The 23,173-nt window shown below is 44.2% G+C and overlaps 3 protein-coding genes across 3 annotated transcripts in view; 1 reads left to right on the top strand and 2 right to left on the bottom strand.

Moving 5' to 3' along the window:
* The window catches only part of csmd2 (CUB and Sushi multiple domains 2), a gene marked incomplete at both ends in the record, with an annotated part of 400,982 nt that overhangs the window by 230,816 nt on the left and 146,993 nt on the right, over nucleotides 1–23,173 (bottom strand). The window lies entirely within an intron of this gene.
* Nucleotides 19,018–19,788, bottom strand: LOC310868885 (hatching enzyme 1.2-like; the record flags this gene model as incomplete). The annotated part of the gene is made up of 1 exon (XM_083779365.1): nucleotides 19,018–19,788. The coding sequence occupies one exon, from the start codon at nucleotides 19,786–19,788 to the stop codon at nucleotides 19,018–19,020; it is 771 nt and encodes a 256-aa protein (XP_083635491.1).
* LOC310868896 (hatching enzyme 1.2-like) lies at nucleotides 21,793–22,563 on the top strand (the record flags this gene model as incomplete). Its single annotated transcript, XM_083779376.1, has 1 exon — nucleotides 21,793–22,563. One exon carries the CDS (start codon nucleotides 21,793–21,795, stop codon nucleotides 22,561–22,563), a length of 771 nt encoding a protein of 256 aa, XP_083635502.1.

Below are 23,173 nucleotides of genomic sequence, written 5' to 3' on the forward strand. Positions count from 1 at the left end.
TGGGGTGAGTGCATTAAAGATCCTCTAGCAGCCACCGTGGGGTGATCCTCTAGCAGCCACCGTGGGGTGATCCTCTAGCAGCCAGCCACCATGGGGTGAGTGCAATAAAGTGGCTTTCTGTATGCCTTCTGTGTGTAAAAGACAGTTTAGCCTGGCGCGGGCGTCTGGTGGAGCAATCTAACCTCAACAGACTGCATGGTCCTGTTGAGCTCTCGCATAACAGGAGCACGTGGGTTTTAAGGCTTAGCCAACAAATAGCTGCAATTTTGATATAGAGAATGCCCCTTGCAGTTTACACATAGTGAGCCCCTCCCGCATAGGGGACACTGTCTAATCATTTAAGCCGAAGTCAAACACACTAGGATAGTTATATGAGGGAGGGGGAGAGAGAGAGAATAAAATAACATGTGTGTGGGAGAGAGGCAGTGCAAAATGGAAGCACGTGGGGGGGGGCGAAGGTGTATCAAAGTATCAGCGTGTATCCGGCGTGTTCCGCCACCCTGTGAGCAGAATGGACGAGTGCCAGCGAGAGAGCGAGAGACGGGGAGGCATAGCCGCGGCGACACCTCAACGCCTCGCCTGCCGCCTCCTGCGAAAGGCTCCGCGTCTCCACGTCCTGTAAATCACTCTGAATGGCTGTGGCACCACGCTATACCTTCTCCTCCGGCTCCCTCCTGGATACCTTCCATGACCCCCATTTCCTGGCGCGCCGCCGAGGTCCACGTCTGAGCTCTCAAAGCCACACCAATGACGCCGAGGGTGTGTGTGTGTGTGTGTGTGTGTGCGTGCGTGGTCGGCGTTCATCCACATTTCCAAGTACAATTTTGATGTATTTGCAATTTACTTGAGTATTTCCAATTTCCAATACTCCACTACATCTCAGTTTCTTTTTACTTTTGAAAAATGTAATACTAGTAGTTACTTTGGAGATTTTAATTTTGATTAGAAAGCATACATTAGAGACCACTTCAACCCATTTCGGCCATTTGAAAATGGCAGATGTACACATTTTGAACTTCTGAAATGGGACCTAAATTGTGCAACATGAGTACTTTTACTTTTAGCATTTTAGGTATACATTTTGATGGCGATACTTTTGTACTTTTACTTGAGTACATCTTGAATACGGGACTTGTACTTGTGATGGAGTACAGTTCTATGTTACAGTATTGATACTTTTACTGAAGTATAAAACATTTCGAGCACTTTTTTCCCAGCGCTGCCGAGACGTGTCGTGTCAACGCAACGTGTCAGTGCCCTGTCAGGAGAGGAGGCAGCCAATCACAGCCATTTGAAGCTGTCAGATGCGGTGTTCCCTCAGCTCGTCCAGTGCCTTCGGGAGGGTTCCGTGTACGGGGAGGCCACACACTGACACTACTATAGCCTAATATTGTGCCACATTACGGGCTGTTGAACCCATTTAGGACTGAGGCCTATTCTAAAGAAATCCTAAAAGTTTTCACAAAAAAAACCTGTTTCTATGTTAGCGGTGGTCAACCTTTTTCATGTCGAGGACCCCCAGAATGATCTGCTGTGACCACCATCTGAAAATATGATTTGAGTAAAGATTTGAGTTAAAAACGTTCGCTATAGGATATCTAGCCTATTCAAAGATTTGCGCCACATTTTCACGATTAAGAAAAATAACATGCTAGCGCGGCACTGCCTTCTGATCAAAGCCCCGAACAGCAATCACGGCTCGCACCCTAAAGCTAGCTGCTTTCATTTTGTCACATGTTTTATGCATACTGTAGCTCTGTGTTGAAAAACATTAGTTATAATGCAATTTCGGGGCACTGTGATCACGGTTTATTTGGGCAATGTCGGAGACAATAAAGTCTGCACAGTGCTTTGGTTCCACTGTTTATTGCATGTATCATCGTTGTTTTGATCATTCCTGGATCTACATAGATACATTCATCAGATTCACAAATAGCAGTGTGCAAATGTCATTGTTTTCTTTATGCTTTACACTGTCCTGCTAATGTTAAGAGTGGATGTGCATGTGCATGCTCACTAGTCTATGCCATTCTTCACTTTAGGGACTACAGTGAAGAGTGACGAACAGATGAATGTCGATCAGGTCTGCCCAATGCGTTGCGGAGAAGCAGCAGGGATGCAGGAAGCTTTCGCCTGGCACTCAACCAAATTCATCCCTTAAGCTCGCGTCGCCTGTCAGCTAGATTTATGACGCGGCCCCTCGGCCAGACATGATCGCTGACAGACGGGCGAGGAATGTCAAAGTTCAACTCTTTGGGACCTACTTGGCCTTCGTTGAGCATTCCGCGGCGAGCGCCTGCCCTTAAACGTATAGCCACGCACCTTTCATCTGTGGCATAACGGATGGGCGTACGGCAGTGGGCTCAGAAACAAGATTAATGTCCTACCCCGAATCAATCACTTTCAGCCTCTGCCTTTACGGGAATTACTTTTCTCTAGTCTACTTTTTTTTCTCCCTTTCCTTTCCCTTTATTTTTTTTACACAAGCATAATTTATGTATTTATCTGATAGCATTATTATTTTCCTGCCTTTCAGTGGCTTGCTCGGAGGTTGCATAGTGTAATGAAAGTGGCGTGGAAATGTGACACCTTGTCATATGACGCTGGTCGTGATTTATGATTATGGTGAAGCGCGTACGTGTGGCCGACAAAGTCGAGTCTGACTGTGAGCCTCGGGGGAGGGTGAATGTTTTATCACTTAAGAGAATGAGTGAGATGGGGAAAGTAAAGCGGGCAACTTAGCGTAGTGTGTCTTAGCGTAGTAGCTTAATGTCTAATGTCTTTTCTTTGTATATGTGTTAACATATAGTTAACATCACCCAGAATTTGGGTTGGTAGAAATAATTCATATACCAATATGGCTACTCAACCTCCCTTTATTTTGTATTGAGAAAGGTGCACCTGAGCATGGCCATTCCTGCCCTTAAACAGAAAGGCTAAATTAGTCTTGCCTTACTTGGTCTCCATAGTTTGTCCTGTGTGTGAGCCTGATATGAGCAATTACAGCACAACACATTGGAAAGACAAGAAACATTAGAAAAACACTATATACACTATGAACATTACTTGCATCCCACTGCATTATGTTCACATTAACTGGTACAACTTAATCCCAGCTCATACAACTGAACAGACGCGCAACGCAAATTATGCATTGTGTTGGCGATAATGAAAGCGAGTTTAAGAGACTTGTCTCTCGACACTTCAGCATGGAGCTTAATCATGGACAACATGATCGATGCCACACACACACACACACACACACACACACACACACACACACACACACACACACACACACACACACACACACACACACACACACACACACACACACACACACAGTTTCCATGGGGATCGCTGTGCCTTGTTACAATGTATCCATCGCCCTTTTCACCAGAGGGACAAATGAAAATGTCCCTTTGAGTTAAAGGGCAATTTGAGCTGGGATCAGCTCCCATTAACATGCAGCCATCAAGCTAAAGAACGGCAGAGGGATCTGATAAGCTGTGGCAGTGGATGGAGGGGACGCCAGATCTGCCAGGAGGGATTAGGCTGCTCATAAATAAGGAATCAGAGCGCCATAAAGATCCCTTTGACCCGCTGCCACCTCTGTCTCTCCCTCTTCCATTCACCTCTTTTACTCTTTAGCACCTAAACAGGGGGTTGAAAGTCACTACGGGGGGAGCAGCAGAATATAGAGTCCTAAACAGATTGATGGAGAGCACTGTGGCTTGTTCAACACTCCCCCAATCCCCCCACCCTCTCTCTCTATGTCTCTCTCTCTCTCTCTCTCTCTCTCTCTCTCTCTCTCTGTCTGGCTGACCGTATTAGTTTTTTGTGCAGACTTTGTCCCGGGAGTGCAATACTAAATCATTTTGCTTTTCTTGGCCCCAGAGATTGCGACGGCCTGAGTCAGACGGTGATGACTGTCCGAAAAGAAAATGACAAAATGTATGTGTGTGTGTGTGTGTGTGTGTGTGTGTGTGTGTGTGTGTGTGTGTGTGTGTGTGTGTGTGTGTGTGTGTGTGTGTATATATATAGGTCAAGGGCGAGGTGGTGGCAGTGGCCAACAGGGGATAAGGTGTTCAGAGCTTCAGAGCTGCCATGCATGCAGGACTATAAGCTCAGAACTGGACCTCACAAGAAAAAAGGGAACAGAGTGAGGACTACTGATTTTAACAACTCAAAAACTGTAGAAAATCACCCATGTTTATAGTGTTCTAGGGTTAATAGTCCTTTTTCTCCTCAAAATGAGACAAACTGCTATCTTTGGCACCTTACAAAACCCTAATCATTGATCGTGCTAAGAAAGTTAATCCATTGCGCGTTGATACAGCCTAGAATGAGGTATGGCTCAAATATGGAGGGCAATCACTTCCAGGTCGGGCGGAAGTGCAGAGTAGACTCTTCTTCTGCGTGTTTTGCGCATTACACTGGCACTAGCCTGAAGATCCCGCCTATAGGAGGGATTCCACTCTGGATGTGGCACAGATCTGGTTCAGGCTGGATGTGGCTGCCAGTGTCAATGGGTCCTATACTGAAGGTGTGGTCTTTCCTATAGTGAACTAAGGTTTGCACTACAGACACTAGTGGTGTTATCCAGCTCCTGTCTCTGACTGTGATCAAACAGACCGCAAACTGGGATAAAGCTCCTTTCCGCTTAACTCATCGATTGCGCAAAACGCTCTAAAGCGTTTTATTAATCTCGAGCGCCGTCTGCGCATCACGCTCTAAAGCGTTTTATTGGTGTTTTTACTGTATACTGTACATCAACTTCTCTGACGCCCGGACAACACATAATGTAACACTGATCACCTCCAGAAAGATCCGCTGTGAGATCCGGGAGTTTAAAGCCCCCCACCTCCTGAAAAGAGGCCTGGTCTAACCACATTCCAGGCATGCCGTATCCATTACGACGTACTGGGGAGGCGGCATCGCCGTCCTGCACACGGCATAGACCAACGCAGATCAGGGGATCTAAAATGGAGCTACCCATTTTCTAGTGTGTGTGAAATTTGTGAATACACTCGATTACCCTTCCCCTCCTGTTTCTACATGGTTTCTCCCGAGGCATCTCTCCATCGCATTACAGTTTCTCCCCCCCCCCCACTCATTCACACAGATCCACTCGACACAGCCCTCTCTAATTCTTTCCAACGACAACTCACCGGTCTGCCGCCTCATTCTCGGAAATATAAACCCGTATATAAACCAATAATAATCTCCAACGGTCGATCGCCATTTCACGCACACGGACAGGTATACGCGAAACGAATGACGTATTCTCGAAGGACCGCCATAGGAGAAGCAGTATACATCTGACCAACTGTCTTTTTTTCGCCGTCGCGTCAGCCATGTTTGGACAAAGAAGCAGTATACTAGGCTAGCAGATATCACACCGTGGAACCCCCCCCACACTGCGAGTTGCGATCGATCGTTTTGCAGTTTGCAATGCTACTCTCATTCTCGGAAAAAAGATTCTCGGCAGTTGATCACCATAATCGCCATAGCGCCTTCGCCAGCCAATTGCAGTGATAAGGCGTCTGGGACGTAATCGACCCGTTTGTAATGGATAACTAATACAATCCTAAGCTGCGGAAGCCATCGTGTTGTCTGTCATTTTGTCGAAATCACAGCCAGCCGGGCTACGCTTATCGCTCCTGTGGTTCATGTCCAGACATGTCGTGGAACCCCCCCCCCCCACTGCGAGTTGAGTCGCTCCTGTGGTTCATGTCCAGACATGTCAACCTCTCAAGTCACTGTTATGCTATCAAACGATCTGTTGATTTTGTTTACTGAGACAATGATCACATATGTGCATAGAATCATCATCATCATGACGTTATCATGACAGGCAGATATAAACATAAATAAAGTATCATATACATACTACACACTGAATGAAAGCCCTAAATGTCTAATTTTAGGAGGAAAACAAATAAAATACACATATCCCATTATACTGTTTGTCAATACTAGACTATTGAATCCATTTCATTTATAAAATTCTCTTTTTCAGAGAGAACTTTAGCCCATTCTGACCTGAGATCAGATTCATACGAGGTTTCCACTGGACACACACTGGTCTGATTAGAGAAAGCATGGACCTATAGAACTATTATTCACAAAATAAGGCATATAGCGACATGTACATACTATATACCGTATGAAACAGAAGACTCTCTGCTTTCATAAGAAAAAAACTAATACTGTAATAATAATAAAAATCACACCCATGTGAAGTGAGCAGTGCAATGTTGTGAAGTGAGCAGTGCAACATTGCACTGCTCACTTCACAGGGGTGTGATTTTCATTATTATTACAGTAGAAGTATTTTTCTTATGAAAGCAGAGAGTCTTCTGTTTCATACGGTATATAGTATGTATAGGCCTTATTTTGTGAATATTTAGTTGTCAGTTCCTTGTCTTGTCTAAAATACTCTGAGGATTTCAGAAAATGCATGGACCTGAAGAACCATTATTCACAAAATAAGGCCTATAGCGACATGTACATACTATATACCGTATGAAACAGAAGACTCTCTGCTTTCATAAGAAAAATACTTCTACTGTAATAATAATAAAAATCACACCCATGTGAAGTGAGCAGGGGTGTGATTTTTATTATTATTACAGTAGAAGTATTTTTCTTATGAAAGCAGAGAGTCTTCTGTTTCATACGGTATATAGTATGTACATGTCGCTATAGGCCTTATTTTGTGAATAATGGTTCTTCAGGTCCATGCATTTTCTGAAATCCTCTCTGGTGGGCGCAAGCTGCATTCAACAGCCAATTACTGACAAACTATACATGGGACCATGTGTATTTGTTTTCCTCCTAAAAGTAGACATTCAGGGCTTTCATTCAGTGTGTAGTATGTATATGATATTATTTGTGTTCATTTTTATATCTGTCTGTCAATGTCTGTCAACTTCAACCTTCCATATCTCTGCTGTTTTTTCAAAAGAGCAGCGTGCAGTGAAAAGCAGGTTTTAGAAAAAGGTCAATATCTCCAGAATGGAAGATGGTAGAATCATATTTTTTTTTTTAAATTGAAGTGGACTAGTTTGGCTTCCTTTTGATTTATGCAATGTGCGATGTGCTATAAGAGGCCCCTCGCTGTGGGCCCCTAAAAAGTTAAAAAGTCCAATGTTAATCGCTTAGCAGAAGCAATCCTGAGTAGAATTTCAAAAGTTAGCAATCAATGTGTTAAACACAACATGTGGAAATTTTAACTTGTGTTTGATGTTGGCCAAGTGCTGGACAACAAGGCAGACCTTGCTGTCCAGCACTTGGCCAACTCCTCATTGAACTGTCTGTCTGACAGAGTTGTCTTGGCTATACTTTTAGAGCCATCCACACACACATTTAAGTGTAACATTCCGTTTGAAATGTCGGAGTAATGCAAGACTCTGAAATATAAGGTGCACGTAGGCTGCAGGGTGGTGGAGGCAAGCAGCAGCGTGTGGCAGCAATTGAAAATCAGAGATACAGCGCAGGAGGGGACCAGGCCATATTTAAACAGACCGCCTGTTGAGGGAATGAGGAGTGATTGGCGATGTTGTTGCTAACACAACAACATGAAGTAGGACAGTGGTCGCAGCCATTTTGAAAATGCGCGCCCATCCACTTCCATTCTAAGCCCTGTATCTCAGAAACGACATTGAGGGACAGTTTCTGGTCCAGACAAGTGTTTTCAACGGCCTGTAGCAGGCGCTGTGATACTCGCGGCCGGGTTTTTCCTCCACCGACCGAGAGAACAACAACCGGTCAAGACACCACGCACATCCGTTTGTCACTGTAACATGACACCACACACATCCGTTTGTCACTGTAACATGACACCACACACATCCGTTTGTCACTGTAACATGACACCACACACATCCGTTTGTCACTGTAACATGACACCACACACATCCGTTTGTCACTGTAACATGACACCACACACATCCGTTTGTCACTGTAACATGACACCACACACATCCGTTTGTCACTGTAACATGAGACCACACACATCCGTTTGTCACTGTAACATGAGACCACACACATCCGTTTGTCACTGTAACATGACACCACACACATCCGTTTGTCACTGTAACATGAGACCACACACATCCGTTTGTCACTGTAACATGACACTGTAACATGACACCACACACATCCGTTTGTCACTGTAACATGAGACCACACACATCCGTTTGTCACTGTAACATGAGACCACACACATCCGTTTGTCACTGTAACATGACACCACACACATCCGTTTGTCACTGTAACATGACACCACACACATCCGTTTGTCACTGTAACATGAGACCACACACATCCGTTTGTCACTGTAACATGACACCACACACATCCGTTTGTCACTGTAACATGAGACCACACACATCCGTTTGTCACTGTAACATGCCATTATGGATATTTGGCTCTTCAAAGTAAGTGTTACGCGCGATAAAACCTTGGCAATACACTATTAATTAATGGTGGCGGGTAGACGGTTAAGAGTGATTAGACTATCCATTTCTTTATTTTCAGTGCATTGCACAATTCTCATTACTTTCTATAGTGAGATAAATGGTAGAAGCAGTGTTGTTTAATAAAGTGCTTATATTTTAACATTACGTCGTTGCCCTGCATATTCCTACTGATGAATTAGTCCCACAACCCGCACTCTGAGAACTTAAATCTTGCGTCCTTTGGACAGTATGATGGGTTTATTAATAACTGAAAAGAAAAAGTTATTAATACAGCCATAACCCATTCACAGTACAGAGAAAAGGCCTCAGGGATTATCCAAGGCCAGTCAAAGACCTTTTGCATATAGCGTTGACAAAGTGCCACAGGGAGGGGAGGGGGTGCGATTCATTAAAGTGTTCATACCTCCCAGAATTCTAACAAAGGTCATTGTCATCAGGCAATTTGGAGACCTTCATCTCCGAAAGAGCCAACCTTTATTTTTCACACTTTTATTCATCATTTTATGCTGTCCATTTTCTCTTGTAAGGGCCAAAATGTTAAACGATTCCATGCATAATTGGTAATGGGCGTGGTTCCCGGGGGCCAGAGGTGAAACACTCCACTTCCTGATCAAACACTGCGGGGTCAGCGTTCAAACGCGCCCGTTTCGTTTTTGTGATCCGGTGTTTGATGACCACGCTTGCATTTGTGCACTCTCATGCATTTGTGTAGAGGCGATGGCTGTGTGTACACGTGCACGTGGGGGTGTGTGTGTGTGTGTGTGTGCATGTGCGTGTGCGCGTGTGTGTGTGTGACGAAGGGGTAATCCTGGCTCTGAGCTTCTCTGTTAACCCGTTAAGACCCGAGGCCGATTCTACAAACGGATTATAAACGGCTTTCTGGAAAATGTACGTTGCCAAAATATCAACTCAAAATGACATGTATGTATTCGGCAGCCGACAGTCACACCCATCGCAGAATATTTCGTTCCGGGGACCCCGAGAAGCAAAGATTTGAGTAAAAGACATTTCACTTTAAAAGAAGATTTGCACAGATGTTCCACAATTTTCTCAAAACCCAAAACGGATCTACAAGCTCTATAGCGCGTCACTTAGTGCCGCACTCGTGCATGAGCTCGTAGATCTGCTATTTTTCAACAGCCCAACTAATGTGCTATAGTAGGCTTAGGCTACAATCTAAAATGACTGTCCCGGTTTCAGCGAGTTAATTGCAGCTACTTAGGCAGATCAATCAGGGCCCTGCTCAGTATGCAGGGTCCGGCGCCCGGCAGCCGCGCCGGGGTCACAGTGACTTTAAAGCCCAAACTTTCAGAATGTTAATGAGGCTCCGGGAATCAAAGCCAGTGCAGCGAGAGGGCTGCACGTGCACACACGGCATGCCAATTGCACAGAAGCAACAGCACGTGTACACACACATGTACACATTACACACACACGGACACACACATGGACACGGACAGTACACACGCACACAAATTAATCTGTAAAAAATGAAAGCACACGTGACCACAGGCGCACACACTGCATGTTGTGCACAAATACACCCTCTTCTCTCTCGTGCGCGCGCACACGCACGCACGCACACACACACACACACACACACACACACACACACGTATAGCCAGACGTATAGCCACATGCAAACACACTCGCATGTGTCACGTCCGTCTGTCGTGGAACTAATCAGTCCTGAAAACCGCAGCGTCGACTCCGGCGTGGCAGCTATTGGAAGGCGGACCTACTGCTGGGGCTTTACTAGGAGCCACGTGACCTTCAGCAGTGACTCAGACCCAATGCACACTGGGCTTTCAGACCATATCTAGCCAAAAGCCCCTGTTCCCGGGAACACCAAACCCGCGCCACTATTAATTCATTTATTCAAACAATCACCAGCCACGGCTCTATGAACTGTCAAGATAATAAGTCCGCGAGGCTACAACATTAGCATTAGCAGATCCAGGCCCCTCCGGCGAGCTGGGTCTTGTAAGTCCATGCTGTGTTGGATTGAAGCCCTGAAGGGCCAACAAGTGACGTGCAGAAGCAGGCAACGCTTCACTGGCCGCGGATCCATCGGAGCCAGATTGGTTTCCATTTGCACACTCAAAAGTAAAATCAACACTATGGATTTCACAGCGTGAACATGTTTTATTCATGGCCGCGTGCATGCCTTTAGCCTTGTTAAATCTTCAGAGGGACTCCGCTTTTCACAACTCATTTTCTTCCCTCATAGAACATATAATATGGACACTGATTGAAAGAAATGTCCTTTCGGGAAGAACAACATTGCCCTTCATCTCTCTCTCTCTCTCTCTCTCTCTCTCTTCTCCCCCCCCCCCCCCCCCCCCCTTTTCGCTTGCACGAAACATTCTCACATACTCTTTTATACCTGATGATAAACTTCTAATGTGACAATAAACTGTTCATGTTGAAGTTAGGTCTCTCTTCTTGCTCTAATCATTTTTTAAGGCAGACCCTCAAATACCGTTTTGAGCACTATAGCAACACACAGAACTGCCGTCTTGTGCAAGTGCAAAGGCAAAATGTGCAGAGATTCTCAGCATTGTTTATCAAGGCATTTACAAAACACACACACACTTTGTTTCCTTGTGACTTCAATGAACAAAGAAATCAAGAGTGAACTAGACTATTTTATTTTGCCATGGGCTTTGTTCCACAGAGACATTATTTAGACTTTCTATGGCATATGCAGCTCCCGACAGGATCCGCCGGGAGAAACAACACGCAGCTGCATGGCATGAGACTATTTAATTAGAGCGACAGAGAGAGAGGAGTGTGTGTGTGTGTGTGTGTGTGTGTACGTGTTTGCGTCAATTTAGCAATGATGCAGACGATCAGAAATCAGCAGAGAGTGAGCGAAGTTTGCGCTATACTGTATGCCAAATTGAAGTGGACTCGGCCCCAGACTTATTTCTTTCTCCCTGTAAATATAAACGTCTGGGTTTCCGAGGCTACAGAGACATTAACGTCCTAGTCACTGTCATCTGATCTATAGGAGGACATGATAGGCACTTCAAATGCTGGTGTCCTCTCTGTGACATATTTTCTTCACCCTGCTATGACAACCCTATAGCTTCTATTTTATGTGAAACATTAAAACATTTGATATGTCAATGCATCACAGATAACTCAGCGTCCCATAGTAGCCAATGGGAGACTTACCCATTAAACCCATAGTTTGAACGGCATAAAAACCTGTACTCTGAACGCTGCAGTGAATGTGAAAAATAATCGTCTTAAGACGATATACAGTAGCTACTGTCTCTCCTCTTACTCTCTCCTGCTGCTGTTCTCCTATACCTGTGAGGACCTCCGAATGATTTATATGGACACATAATTCCCATCCGCCAAACCTAACCATTGTCACAGCATCTTTTGTTTGTGAAAACAAACAAAAACAGATTATCTCTCTCTCTGGGACACACTCTATCATATTATCACAACTCACTATGGGGCCACACTTGCACATTGGGCTTGGTGTAATCATCTGAGTTGCTATTGGACTCGCGGTTAACGGGAGAAAAACAAATGAGTTTCCAAGGTCACTCCTGAAAGCGGGCGGTGGTAATTGAGCCCTCCCTGTAGATCCATAAAAGACAACTATAAACAAACACCAATAATAACCCAGCACCGATTACAACAACGCATCACGCCTCTCTCTTCTGAGCCTGTGAGTAAATGAGAGTTGAAAGAGAGAGAGAAAGAGAGAGATAGACAGACACACGAGACAGAGAGAGAGAGAGAATAGCGGGCACGCGATTCTCAGTGGGGCACGATGAGGAAGTACACAGAAAAGTGTGCTATTTGACCCTGAAAGTATAAAAATTGCAAATCTCATCTCACTCAAACACGGTGAAATAACACAGATTGATCCCGTACATAATAATTATACACTACTAGAAAACCCCCAAATCCGTACATATTACACTGAAATCCCCACCACCGAGCGAGCTAACGCGAGCGAGTCTCCGTGGTGAATGTTGCGAAGTTCGATTGAGCCGACTCAATCCCGTTCCAGTTGCAACCCGGTAGGCCACAGAATCGTAAATACTGTTGTGGGGAGCGCATTTGCCCTGAAAGCAGTAGTAGTGTAATATGTACGGATTTGGGGGTTTTCTATAGTTACATACTGTACATGATGTACCGAATTGCCAATCTGTGTTATTTCACTGTGTTTGGGTGAGATCAGGCTAAAACATGGACGCCTGGCGATGGATAGGGATGGCACCACGTCTCTCTCTGTATATACAGGAGTATCTGATTATCTCTGGCTTAGAGCCTCTGTCTTTCTTTCACACACACATGCCCGCCACACCACTCCATGCCACGCCCGCCCGCACACACGTGCGCGTTCACATGCTCACACGCACGCACACGCACACACACACACACACACACACACACACACACACACACACACACACACACACACACACACACACACACACACACACACACACACACACACACACACACACACACACACACACACACACACACACACACACACACACACACACACACACACACACACAAACCATCCAGCCACTCTACCCCTGAGCCATCTGTTGGAAGTTCACCTGTGTGGAAACCTACACAGTAAATTAAAATTTGCACCCAACTATTGCCTGACTTGTTCCCAACACCTTTTGTGGCTACATGGCTGTAGCTGTTTTGTCAATAGTACAGTAGTGAGTTAGTTAGAGCACACACACACACACACATGCACACACGCACACACACACACACACACACACAGTGAGTTGGCACTGGCAACTAACTAACATTGTCAATCAGAGGTGCGTGTTCAACAACTACCTAGTCTACTTGTTCAAGTTCATACATATCAAAAAAGAACATGACACAACAGTATTCCTCCCCCCCACTCCCCCCTTTTTTGGGAGGGGGGGGAGATTTTATTTAATCGTCTGACTATCCGTCTCGTTTCAAGGGATTTGTCATTTGGATGCCCATCTATCCATAATCTACAGTTGTCAGTTGTTTATTGCAAGCGCACTTCTCTTGCATCAACAGAGGACAGTGAAGGTGACGGCAACTTCATTTGCCGTGATGAATTGCGTTTTATGCGTCATTAATCAAATGCACAAATGACAAAACGAAGGAACAACTAAATGGAAATGTGCAAACGGTACTTTTTAGTTTGCTCCTGGATTGATCTGTGGTGCTGCTTTCCATTCTGATGATATATTACTTTTTTTATAAATGCTGACCTCTGTTGACTGCCACTGGTGTGGACGAAAACAAAACATATGCATTATGTTTATATTTTTTTTGTAGCTTTCTAATGCGTTGTTTGGCCATTAAAGGCATGCATTATTTAACAGCAGCTTCATTGGTAATAGAACCTTACTGGCATTCATAAAACTAAATGGCATTCAAAACTTGTGTTGCGATACACATTCTGCTTCCATGCACTTTAGTTTTCTTAAATGGAGGCACTGCAATAATGCAGTGTCAGAAGGTTCTGTGTAAACAACAAGCCCCCAGGCTCCGTCCTGCTGCATACCAAAGGGTGATACAGTACATAAAGGTCGGTGGCAAGTAATAAAGCACTCTAATTAACTACAGAGGGGAACACACTCGCAGCAACCATAAACGTAAAAGTCCGAACTATGGCTTTCATAAAAAATAAAATGGCAGTACACAGTATGATAAGTCGAGATCTCAGAAGTAAGAACTTCATTCACCTTGTATCCCAATTTACTCAAGAGTTTGTCGCACTACTCATGAATCATCAAAGCATTGCCATGTCTCCCACCTCAGCGGAGGATGAATCAACACAGCTGTGCTGAATGGAAGAGAATAGGCCACATGGCCTGACTTTAGAGGATTTACCCATTTTGGGCAGGCACCCATTTTGGTGTTAGCATTATGTTATGCTTTAGCTATTGAAAAATAGCAGATCTACAAGCTCATAGCGTGCCACCGAGTGGCGCGCTACGAGCTTGTAGGTCTGCTATTTTTTTTAAATCTAAGAACGACTGACATAGAAACATAGCTTTTTCAGAAAACTGTCAGGATGTAGAAGACATTTTTAGAATCTGATCTCAGGTCAGAATTGGTTGAGCAGCCGTTCTATAAACCTGACACTTGAACATTCCGTTGTTGCTCCAGCTTTTCGTGCCATGTGCTCACTCCTCACACGGTACAATTCTGTGTTCATTTAACTCTGAAGAGCCGATCATTTGGGTCCATTGTTAAATAAACACTAAGGATTTTACTGTGGTAGTGTTTTGTCAATATCTGCTTGGCTCATCCCCAAAGTAATTCAAACAGACTACAGTAAAGACAATAGACTATCATGCTGAGTGGTTAGGAAGGACAGACAGAGACCATTCTTGTCGATGCTTCTTCTTTTACATTAACTATATACAATGACCCGTAGAATCCTCAGAATCACTCACAAATATGGGGCGTCCGTCTGTGATGCCAGGGTAAGGGTCTACACTAGGGCAGGGGCTCTCAACCGGGGGGTCACGACCCCTCGGGGGGTCGCATGCTCACCTACACCTTTCACTAATGAACCAACCGTCCAGGGGTCAGCACCGACAAGGGACAACAGCGCAAGGGGGATGTGATATTGGCATATGGGAATTGGCTATTCTCCAATGACTAAATTGGGAGGAAAGAATGGGGGGGGGGGGGGGGGGGGGAACTCTCAATAATGAAACATGTGAGTTACAAGCATGCACTAGCTGGCTCATGTCTACTGGGAAGGCACGTTCCCCCGGAGTTTGCTGGGTTGGAGAGAAATTAATAAATGCCATGTAATTCATCACGGTTATGTGGCATAACATTTCTTCTAAATGACCATGCTGGGTATATACGCAGTGGCCACTCCACTCACCACGAAGCAGACCCGCTAGGCTGGCCGCTGCCCAAGGGACTGAGAGCCATTGAAAAGAGTCAGCCCAAGACCCGCAACATAAAAACCTTACCAGGAGCACGATCAATCAAACTAACCCCAGACAGGCAGACAAATGACAGATCTAAATGTTGCTCTCCGTCATTGATCATGTAGCGCAGGGCCACAGCGCATATATGCAAATTAAACAGGGAAATTCAATCTACCAGACTATATTTCACAGGAGGCGAGGAGGGCTTACAACTACAGCTTATGCATGGAAACTGAGACCTTTCCATAGACCTTAAAATGCAGAAAGGTGCACTTAACCACATGAATCTTAATGTCCCTTTCCTCTGCTGTGGACCTGGAACATTAGGACTATACAGTTACAGTCAATTGTGCATAATTGTTAACAGTCAATTGTTAACAGTCAATTGTACATAAGAGTGAAGAGTAATGGGTTGCAAGAGATTTACACAGCTATAGCTGAAAGGCAGGAGACAATATCATTATAATATTGTGTTAATTAATTGTTAGGCCAACCAAAGATAGACTATGTCCCATAGACGTGAAATTGCTCCGTGATGTGATTGATGTCTGTTGTTTGTCACTGGCTAAGCATTGCTGTAACTCAATCACTATCAGTGACTCAATTAGTCAAAGACAGTCAATCTCTAGGGCGGGCACCACTTGATCCAGTTTTTCCAATCCAAAAACAAGGCGAGAGAGAGAGAGACAAAGACAAGAAAGGCAGTTGAGTGCTCATATCCAGTGTCATGTCAGTTCGCCGGCCGTCTGGTGTTCATGTTTTATTTGTGCGTCTGTGTTCTTTGGAAGAGATTGTCTTCCACTTCACTCTTTCTTCATTAATCCTTGTGACCCCCCCACCCCCCACCCCCCCACACTCCTGTTTTCCATTATTCCGTAACTTGCCCTTTTACCAGACGTTAAGTAATACACAAACCCACCCTCTCTAGCTCATGTTTGTGTGTGTGTGTGTGTGTGTGTGTGTGTGTGTGAGAGAGAGAGAGAGAGCGAGAGAGAGTGAGTGAGAGAATAATTGGGAAGACGGGGAGCAAAACGATACGGCAGCGAGCAGGGTGCCTGCTCTGTGCTGCACCGTGCAGATGGATTGAGCTCTACAGCGGTAATGTACAAGTGAAAAGCATACCGTAGACTGACAGAATCAGATTGCTGCAGGTGTGATTCAGCAGGTGAATTGACAGCAAACGTCAGTCTCAAAGAGCAGGTTTCCCACAGCTGGTAGAAGATTGACAGTGAAACGAAATAATTCAAAGCGCAGAGGAAGTGAAAGGGGGGATATTACTATGCAGTAGCAGAACGCCAGATATCTGCCCCAGTCCAGCTGATGGAGCTGCATGACTTTCGATATGCTTGTGTACTGGTATGGCCAGCGCCCAGCAACACCCACAATGAATGAGGCTTAAAAACACACACGTGTGCACACTCACAGTATCCGATCTACAAGCTCACAATATGTCACAGCACAACACGTTATGAGCTTGTAAATCTGCTATTTCTGGTGACAACGTTTGGTGTAGACTCGAGACGGAATGAGGGGGACCTTGGCCAACTATGTATGTAGGGTTTAAATGGGTAAAAGCGACCATCAATCCACCTTTCGCATATACGGGTCGGTAGCTAAACCTACTAAACTTCCCAAAAAGTTGGGAAGAATTCAGCTTTTGAGTTGCCTTCTGGACATGAGCCAAGTGCTCCTCCATTATACACACAAGCGGCTGCGAAAGGGCCATGCAGATATCCTCTTCCATTAGCCTTCATTGGTTTTCTAACCGAAGACCATTTGGGGGGAGATAAGACACACTCGTACAGTCTTTATGGTTATATACTTTATTCTGTTTGGAACACATTCATCTATTTTACGTGTGTCCGCTTTATCCTCCTCCACTGCCATGGCCAGCGTTGAGGAGGACTGGTTGGAGGTAAATATTAAAGTCATCAATCTCCCAGACCTGAGGGACAACAGTGGGCTGAGCTCCAATGGTGCATGTGAGAGGAGAGCAAGAGAAGAGAAGAGAAGAGAAGAGAAGAGAAGAGAAGAGAAGAGAAGAGAAGAGACCTTTCCCTTCCATGTGTCACGCATGGTCATGAGTGATTTTTGCCATAAAACAGCCATCCAATTAAAACAGGTCTCTCCATCTGTTTCCCCCTGAGTCAGCAGCGACCTTTCACCCCTCACCTCGGCCCTGATAGATCTAGCGTTTCTGCACACCTCAGGTGTGTGTTACGAGACAAACGAAAGGAAGCATCCATTAACTATACTGACTTTAAATCTACTACACTTCTATATAGGAGGGAATTTAACAATCCACTATACATCATGTGATAAAAAACAGTTTGGTCACACACACCTGCCATTACTCTTAATGTCAGATTGGTCCTCAGGTATAAAAGCCAATGTTTTCCTGTGGTTTTATGAGCAAATATACCGCAGATATATGGATCAAAGGCAAGCATAAAATGGAATGGATGAAGGATCACACTGCTGTCATTGACATTTACTGGCCCCTTTATTTGTCAGAAATGTTCACTCAAGCAGGTCATCTCATGGCTGCCATTGCCCTCAAATTACATCTAAAAGCCTATCCACAGATTGCTTTACAGAGTGCCATGCACCCTTTGGTATTTCAGTATTTATTTACTCATCAATTCATTTATTTTCTGGACAGAGCCCTCTGGATATTGTTATGAGTCAGTTTTGTCAGGTCCATTTTAGTAACACAAATAACCATATTAGCCATTAATTAAACTAAAATGCTGGCATCTATGACCCCTCCCACTACAAACCTTTCTGCAATGTAAGCACAATGCATTACATGACACAGTGATGCAATGCCATGAATATATCCTGCACACCTGATAATACCAGTTAAATACTACTTTCCGAAATGTCTGTGCCGTTTATATACACTAGACCGGTGCCCGGCTGTAGAGCACAGAGTCGGTAACGATAGAAGTTGGAGATCCATGCCCCACCCGGCTATGCAATACCTGACACATAATGTAGTTATGTGTCAGGCATGCCCAAATATGACGTGTTGTGATGTCAGAACATGCCAGCTCCGGCACTGCACTCCCTGTGGGGGTGTGTCGAATTTGAAGTCGGTGGGGCGAACGGTTCTCGAGCTACGTGGATTACAGAAGTAAGTACAGGGACTTGAAAGTAGAGAGTATACCCTGCAGAGAAAGGTTTTGAAATATGCAAAACCTGTTATATGTACATGCATGCATTTTGGTATAATTGCTTTCATGAATAAACTAAATTGAGTGTAAATATTTAAATACAGTATTCAGAGTTGGGCAATGATTAATAATTGAAATTGTGTTGGTCTTAGGAATACAAATACACTTTGTAAAGTCTATGAATCAAACTTTATTAAAATAATGACTTGTTGAGAGAAAGCTGTAGGAGGTAGAACAGAGCTCAGCTCACATTGCAGTTGATTTGTTTCAATGTAAGTACATTATCGGACAGTATCAGACAGTGTACAGTATGAGATCATGTGATCAGAGAGACAACTCGAACAATCTCAAGATCAAATTTAATTCAGCCTTTTCTGTTTTTTTCTTGGTCAGGTTTTCCTGTTTCACGATTTGCTTTTACTAAAGGAAGTCTTTGCATTCGTACAGCTTGTTAATCCTCAGGATGTCGATATGAGACAAGCCCTGTGTCTGGCCGATATGCACGTTGGCGTTTGGGATGGGGGTGATGCTGTCTTTGCCGAACTGGGTAGAGAAGGCCGTTTTACTGTAGTGCATGATGGAGGAGTAGTCATAGGGGGTGTCCAGGTTGTTGGTGTTCTGCTTGTAGAAGTTGTATTCCATGTCATCGTCGATGACGTCCCAGTTGATGCGGATGTAGTCATCACGGTCGCTCCTGTTATGCTCGTGCTGGAAGCCCAGGGCATGGTTGATCTCGTGCTGGATAATATCGTGCCACATGCAGCCCCTACGGTTGAAAGAGAGCAATTGCTTGCCTCCTAATCTGCCTAGATCAGACCAGCAGCCATCACTGTTCACAATGCTGATGTAGTCTTCCTCATCCTGACGTGGCTTAAAGCGGACACAGGTCTCGTCGTTGAAGGTCTGCATGGCTCTTTGAATCTTCTTCCTGTCCCATCTGTTGAAGTCGCTGCTCACCGTGTAGGGGATCGTCACCAAGCCATCAGAGCCTTTCTCCCACAGGCAGTTGTAAATGAAACAGTACATGGCGTTTCTGGTTCTGGGAGCGACCATGTCTCCGTCCACAAGGAACTGCCTGGAGCCATTGTTGGAAGTCAGAATGATGGTGCTGCCAGATTCACGTCTTTCTTCCAGGATGGGATGGGCCTGGGAGAGGCCCAGCAGTAGCAGGAGGCTGAAAAAGATCTTCATCTTCTGGGTCCTTCAGGGGTCTTTCTTGGTCCCTGATGGTGCTGGAGAGTCTGTGGAGAGGATGCTGGGAGCTTGGTGAATGAGTCTTCTGAGTCCTTAGCTTTTATACTGACCTGTGTAGGTGTGTCTGCTGGAGGATTAAGGGTTGTGTCCAGACCGCTAAACCCTAAACAAACCTGTGAAGGCAGAACTCGTCAGACCAACCTGTTGTTTTAACAGGGTCTGTATTCCTCAGTCTTTAAACGGACAACTTGTGTTGGTAAATGGGGCGGGAAATAACACATGGTTTGTATTACATGTTAGACATTCAGCTGAATCTAAATTTTGAAACTTAAAGGTATATTCAGTGATTTCACTTAATTCAAATATCACTTATTTTTTTGTTTTGTTGTGATAATCCTCCCTACTATAGAGTGTGCTGGCCATATAAGGAGTTCCTCCCTGTCCCCAGTTAACCCCTGGGGGTCAAAAAACCTTAGGTTTCGTTTTTGACTCTCTATCCTGATTGGACGATAGGCTGGGTCCCACAGCCAAAAACGAAACCTAAGGTTTTTTGAGTAAAATCACTGAATATACCTTTAAAACACTAACATTGTAATAATACCATAGTAGGCCTATGTGACTGTTGCATTTATAAAGGAAATTAAGTATGCCATAATTCCATCTATAATATATATTTAGATATCACAAAAGTCTAACAACTGTATGTTAAGCAAGGAAGTTGAGAAATAACACCCAACAGCATAATTAAACACTGAGGCGTAAACACAGTTGTTTAATGATCCTGAAGGGGGTTATTTTTTAAACACAGTGTATATTATCCTGCTTATTACACAACTACTTAATAAATTAGTTAATACATCGATGCAAATATAACAACAAAATGAAGTATTTCCTTGCTAACAGTAATGAAAATATTCCATGAAAGTGTTGCGGGGTGACACGGTTGCCTCGGAAAGAAAGGTGTTGATTAAATAGAATACATTTTTAATGTTGCTGAATTGTTTTTCACTTCTATGAAAAAAAGAAAAACATTCTAGAGCAAGAGCAAGAGCAATATTTAGTTGTAAATTACATATGTTTGTTTACATGACAAGATAAAGCAGGGCAAATGGGCAGGTGCTCTGAGCCTTTGATTAGGCAGTGGTCTGTTATATAGTAAATGGTCATTATCAAGAAATAACACACTGCTGAATTCAGCAATTGACCAATCAAAATCAAGCATTCCACTATTATTAAACAAGTTTAATAATTAGTTTAATAATTATTAAACAAGTTTAATAATAGTAAAAAAGACAAAGCAAATTAATGAACTTACATTTACTTCACTTACTATTATTGTTGCAGTTAATTATTATAATTATTACTTTTAGTTTGTAATAATAGCTTTGCATGTTTGGCACAGTTGCAACGAATCAAAATAAACAAGTTAAATCAGCCAATAAAATGATACTATGAGAAACAGGAAATAGGTATGCTACCTGACCCAGTGACCCAGGATACATTATGCACAGAGCTTATACATAATTAATTAATGTTAATAACATACATGTCTTACAATCTGACAATAAATGTGTTTACTTTGCTATAGCCTTGTCGCCCTTGCGACACATAATAAGGTTAATAAGCATCTTATAAGGTCTTAAGTTCCTTATTAATGCGTATTAGTCGTATGATACAACAATACATGTGGATACAATTAACAGTTAGCCTCATTACCAATTAATAATGTTACTAATACTAAGCATCTTACAGTATGGGAATTAATGTAGGATGTTCATTTAAAGCAAGGGTTTCCAAACTGGTCTGATGAGTTCTGCCTTCACAGGTTTGTTTAGGGTTTAGCGGTCTGGACACAACCCTTAATCCTCCAGCAGACACACCTACACAGGTCAGTATAAAAGCTAAGGACTCAGAAGACTCATTCACCAAGCTCCCAGCATCCTCTCCACAGACTCTCCAGCACCATCAGGGACCAAGAAAGACCCCTGAAGGACCCAGAAGATGAAGATCTTTTTCAGCCTCCTGCTACTGCTGGGCCTCTCCCAGGCCCATCCCATCCTGGAAGAAAGACGTGAATCTGGCAGCACCATCATTCTGACTTCCAACAATGGCTCCAGGCAGTTCCTTGTGGACGGAGACATGGTCGCTCCCAGAACCAGAAACGCCATGTACTGTTTCATTTACAACTGCCTGTGGGAGAAAGGCTCTGATGGCTTGGTGACGATCCCCTACACGGTGAGCAGCGACTTCAACAGATGGGACAGGAAGAAGATTCAAAGAGCCATGCAGACCTTCAACGACGAGACCTGTGTCCGCTTTAAGCCACGTCAGGATGAGGAAGACTACATCAGCATTGTGAACAGTGATGGCTGCTGGTCTGATCTAGGCAGATTAGGAGGCAAGCAATTGCTCTCTTTCAACCGTAGGGGCTGCATGTGGCACGATATTATCCAGCACGAGATCAACCATGCCCTGGGCTTCCAGCACGAGCATAACAGGAGCGACCGTGATGACTACATCCGCATCAACTGGGACGTCATCGACGATGACATGGAATACAACTTCTACAAGCAGAACACCAACAACCTGGACACCCCCTATGACTACTCCTCCATCATGCACTACAGTAAAACGGCCTTCTCTACCCAGTTCGGCAAAGACAGCATCACCCCCATCCCAAACGCCAACGTGCATATCGGCCAGACACAGGGCTTGTCTCATATCGACATCCTGAGGATTAACAAGCTGTACGAATGCAAAGACTTCCTTTAGTAAAAGCAAATCGTGAAACAGGAAAACCTGACCAAGAAAAAAACAGAAAAGGCTGAATTAAATTTGATCTTGAGATTGTTCGAGTTGTCTCTCTGATCACATGATCTCATACTGTACACTGTCTGATACTGTCCGATAATGTACTTACATTGAAACAAATCAACTGCAATGTGAGCTGAGCTCTGTTCTACCTCCTACAGCTTTCTCTCAACAAGTCACTATTTTAATAAAGTTTGATTTCTAAGACCATCAAGTGTTTATTGATCATATTGTCCAACTCTGAATACTGTTCATTTCATTGAAATATTTACAGTCAATTAAGTTTAATTCATACAAGCAATTATACCAATACTAGAGTGGTGCCCACTGGAGCCTCTACAGCGGTGCCCGTACTTGGAACGATGCAAGTTGGAAATGAATGCCCCACTCAGATATTATGTCTGTGTCCCTTTTATGCCCGGATATGGAGTTCTTTGTCAGGCATGTCCAAATAGAGACTATGCATACATCAGAATGATGTCAGAACCGGCCAGCTTCATATATGGACACTGGGCAGGGGGCCCTGTCCAGAGCCCGGTCAGAGGCCTTTTGGGGCAGTTCTGGACAACCG

The sequence above is a fragment of the Protomyctophum parallelum genome (genome assembly GCF_964188405.1).
Source record: "Protomyctophum parallelum genome assembly, chromosome: 1".
Taxonomy (NCBI): Eukaryota; Metazoa; Chordata; class Actinopteri; order Myctophiformes; family Myctophidae; genus Protomyctophum; species Protomyctophum parallelum.